The 4,301-nt window shown below is 32.8% G+C and overlaps 1 protein-coding gene across 1 annotated transcript; it reads left to right on the top strand.

Moving 5' to 3' along the window:
* The first annotated feature begins 223 nt into the window (after positions 1–223).
* Positions 224–3,534, top strand: LOC130817103 (histidine-containing phosphotransfer protein 1). The gene is made up of 6 exons (XM_057682892.1): positions 224–539; positions 634–764; positions 2,102–2,170; positions 2,326–2,397; positions 2,977–3,049; positions 3,172–3,534. The coding sequence occupies exons 1-6, from the start codon at positions 480–482 to the stop codon at positions 3,220–3,222; spliced, it is 456 nt and encodes a 151-aa protein (XP_057538875.1). The 5' UTR covers positions 224–479; the 3' UTR covers positions 3,223–3,534.
* Positions 3,535–4,301: the final 767 nt, after the last annotated feature.

Here is a 4,301-nt window from a genome sequence, read left to right as displayed (position 1 = left end):
AGTCCCCGACTTGACAAATAAGAAATAAAACTTTTTTAACTTAAAAGTCTAATATTAATGTCTCATGGGTTTTATTCCCTTGTGCTGACTTGATAGATAAAACTTTTTTAACTTAAAAGTCTAATATTAAAGTCTCACGAATTCTATTCCCTGACTCGATAAATAAGAGATAAAACATTTTTAAATTAAATATCTAATATTAAAGTCTCACATCTTTTATTCCCCTGTGCCCATAAGGACTTAGAGTAGCTCCAAGCCTCCAATTAGCATTTAGTAGCAAATCAGCATCAAAAAAATCCATAAAAGACAAACAAAACTCTCTTTTCCCCTCCCACAATCTCATCTCTCCCTTCTCTTAACCTTGACTGCATCTGATCTCCCTAATTCTTCTGCAGATTTACCCATTTGTCTCTATAAATTCAACACAAATTTGAGAACACATAAACACATAAACCAAGAACAAACATCATCATTTAAAAATGCAAGTAGCTGAAATGCAAAGGCAGCTTGTTGATTTTACAACCTCCCTATTCAACGAGGTATAAATCATCTACTTTTCTCAAATTTTACCATTTTTTATGATTATTATTTAAATAATTGTTTAGAATTGAAATGGGCTTTTCATTTTTGAAGGGATATTTGGATAATCAATTTACACAGTTACAACAATTGCAAGATGAAAGCAACCCAGGATTTGTAATGGAAGTTATCACCCTTTTTTTTGAGGATACTGAAAGACTCCTTCGTGATTTGTCTTCTGCTTTGTGAGTACCCTTTTCTTTTTTTTTTTTTGATATTTTATTTTTTTATTTCCATTTTTTCTTTCATTAAAACCCATCTTTGAGCAATCATATACTTATAATTACTCTTCTGTTCCTTTTTGAGTTTGCTAGGATACTAATATGTCAAGTAGCAAATTTAGAAGGAAGGATAATATTAGCAGTGTTGAAAACATACTCGATAATCTGATATTTCCCCAATCTAGGAACCGATCCCGACTTAACCCAACTTCAAAATGAATTTAAAAATCAATGGAGACACAAAGACCCGATTTTGAATCGACCTGAAACATCTGACCCGAAATTGACCCGATAACACAAATGAAAACCTCAAACCATTTACAAATACTTAAATTACGGTTTAGTTGTGTTTGAGCTATGATTTTGACCAAACTTTGTTCAGCCTAGTCTCAATATACATATAATATATAATAATTTTTTATATGAATTGTTAACAATAATATTATGAAAGGATTTTAAAAATATTGATTTTAATTATATTGTACTATTAAAATAAATTAGGTACTAAAATAGGGGATATCAAAATTGTTTTATGGCTTCATTAATGCCTATGTTTAAGGGTTTGTGTATATAAGGCTTCATAAATACTTTAAATTTTTTAATTAGTGCTATTTTTTTGTTAATAGATAGTTAATTAATGTTAACAAGTAATATGAGATGTGTATTTTCTGTTATGGTAATGGTGTAATTGTTAAAGAACTCAGTTGGTGTTTAACGGTTTTGCAGCTAAGATTTATGTTCTTTTTTCTACTCAAGAGATAATTTAGTATACTCTATTTATATATGGCTATGCAAAATGGGCACATGTGGCTTTAGTTGTTTTTCACACTTATTTTTTTGTTGAAATAGAGTGAGTTTCCATTTATAGGTGGGTGAATAAATGGATATAATTTGAGATGTTACTTATGAGAAAATAAGGACTTTTATGAAACATATGCAAGTTTCTTATACTACTACGCGATGGATATTGAGGAAGAGAAGACAAGAAAATGAATAGAAAACGAAAACATAACAGGTTAATTCGTGTCAGACTAGACCAAACCAGACTATGTGCTCGGACTATATGTTTAACATAAACCAGAATGATCAAGATACTTGCCCTTATTACCTTATCGTAACCAAATTTGAATTTATCAACTTGTACTTCGCCTACTTGAAGTTGATCGATGATTGCTTGATTCCTATGCACTTGATTGCGTAAACATTAAAGTTGTTCGAATGGACCGAGCATACCATCAAAATTCATATGGAGTATTTGATTTTCTTGCCTTTAATTGTTCTGTTTTTTTTTCTATTCACAGTGATCATCAGGCTGTGGATTTTAAAAAGGTGGATGCCCATGTTCACCAGTTGAAGGGTAGCAGTTCTAGGTAAATCGACTATGGTGATTTTACGCTTTCTATATTCGAAACCAGCTAAACATTAGAACATTTCTCATTGACAATAGAAAACATTGGATGAATTATAATTAGGGTTAGTAATGATCGTTTCATGTGATGATCAAGACGGGTTATTTGTTTTGCAGCATAGGCGCGCAGAGAGTTAAAAACGCTTGCGTTCAATTTCGTAATTACTGTGAGCAGAAAAATGCTGAGGGGTAAGGCACTCGATTTTTTTGACTAGTATTAAAAGCATGAATGAAAATTACTTGTATTCTTGCTTCTGTTAAATTAGACTGGATGTAATCGTGAAAACATGAAGTGCACACACTTCATAAGTCAAGGAGATATTATCCCAAAACTATATGGCAATGGAAGTAGTGTGAATACTATCTTTAATTCATCGATGTGGGATAAACCACCTAACAGCTTCTCCCGGGATGTACATAAGACGGGGAAGGTTGATGTTGGCGTACATAACATTATTCCGAGGTAAACAAGACCGTAAACTCAACAAAGTTTTTTTGGAACCAATTAAAACTTTGTTTAGTTGGCTCCTTGATAAGAAAGCTTTGGAAAAAAGGAATAGTTTAAGAGGGGAAGGGATGCAAATATGAAAACAAGGCTGGTAACTTGAGTAAAATTTGACCGGTGTTACGTAATTTGTTAGCTGATTTGCTTTTGATTTCCTTTACTCACTAAAAATGACCCAAAACAAACTATAGTTTGCTTTTCTCGAATCGCGATAAGATTAGCAAATCATTTGACACTAAATCCGACATTCCTTTACATTGCAGTTGCCAAGCTTGCCTACAACAAGTAAATCAGGAATACTTTCTTGTGAAAAGCAAACTTCAAATGCTTTTTAAGGTAAACTAATTATTTGTTTCTTGTTTCAAAGAGAATATCGTTTCTTTTCACAATTTTTCGATCTTGGTGGTGCGGAGAGGTTTTATGATTTCCGTCTTTTGTTGGGTGGTCGTTGGTTACAGATGGAGCAACAGATCATATCTGCAGGCGGGTCGATTCCTTTAGTGGAGTGAATGGTTCGATGTAGTCGCTGAAGAGTGAATAATCTCAAAGGTTGCAACTTTCGACTAATAAGATTGTCCATTACTCACTTGTAGAGAGTATTTGTTTTGCATTCGGGTTTATGTTAAACGTATAGACTTCGTACTAATGTAGAAATCCGTCGTTCAATTCCGTATGGCTACCTTTGTACCTTGAAAGCCTTGAAAACAAACTACTGTTAGGTTTAATGATGTTACCTTTCCACTCTATAAGAACATGTAGGTTTGTTTGTCATAATGCTTCCTCAAGGTTAAAACATAACTCTACTCTCAATTGTGTGTTCATTGCATGCTATGTTACATGGACTCGAGTACTGATGTCGGATACTGGAACGTGTCCACGTGTCTAATACGTCTAAATACTCACCTTTACGCCTAAAATAAAGTATCAAAGTGCCATACTAATGTCCGAGTATCAAGGATCGGACACGGGTATGTGAAACAGAATGAACTGTCACTAAAGTTGTCCATATTTAACCTGAGCAACTGAAATCAAGTATGACTCAACTCAACTTGAAATGACCTATCTACAATATCAAATCAGATTGTCAAGATATTTATGTATATACAAGAATCGAAGTTGACCAAATTCGAAATATCATATTCAAAATCCGTCTAAACACCTAAATGTACACCTCTATCTGTCACAAACTATAATTTACTAAATTGCATATTCCTCATCATGTGGTTTTGTCTATGCAGCACTAAACACGGAGCTCAAGTAATCTTGATTGTTGAATATAGAAGATGCTATATTTTTTCCTTTGTTTGCTGTTGTTGAATGTTTATGAGCTGTTGGTTCAGTGAATGAGAGCAATCTTCTGACTGCCTAAATCTGTGAGAATAAGCTTTCCACATTAAATAAATGGCCTATTTTTTTAAGATATTATTCTGATTTTCCTTTTGAATTTGCTACAGAATATCAAAGGGACAAAAGAGTATTGTATTATACTCTATTAGTTCTTTTAATTTTTCGATAATGGAAGATACTTGCTTTAGTATACTTAAATGGGGTAATAGAAAAAAAACAGATGAAAGAAATATGAAAATGA

The sequence above is a fragment of the Amaranthus tricolor genome, chromosome 1 (genome assembly GCF_026212465.1).
Source record: "Amaranthus tricolor cultivar Red isolate AtriRed21 chromosome 1, ASM2621246v1, whole genome shotgun sequence".
NCBI lineage: Eukaryota > Viridiplantae > Streptophyta > Magnoliopsida > Caryophyllales > Amaranthaceae > Amaranthus > Amaranthus tricolor.
The sequence above is the reverse complement of the archived record's forward strand: the minus strand, read 5'-3'. Positions and strand labels throughout refer to the sequence as shown.

Excerpts from the sequence above, each read along its gene's own strand:
- LOC130817103 (XM_057682892.1), top strand. The coding sequence starts at position 480 with ATGCAAGTAGCTGAAATGCAAAGGCAGCTTGTTGATTTTACAACCTCC. Across the intron at positions 2,171-2,325 it reads TTGAAGGGTAGCAGTTCTAG|CATAGGCGCGCAGAGAGTTA; the intron begins GTAAATCGACTA and ends TTTGTTTTGCAG. Across the intron at positions 3,050-3,171 it reads AACTTCAAATGCTTTTTAAG|ATGGAGCAACAGATCATATC; the intron begins GTAAACTAATTA and ends CGTTGGTTACAG.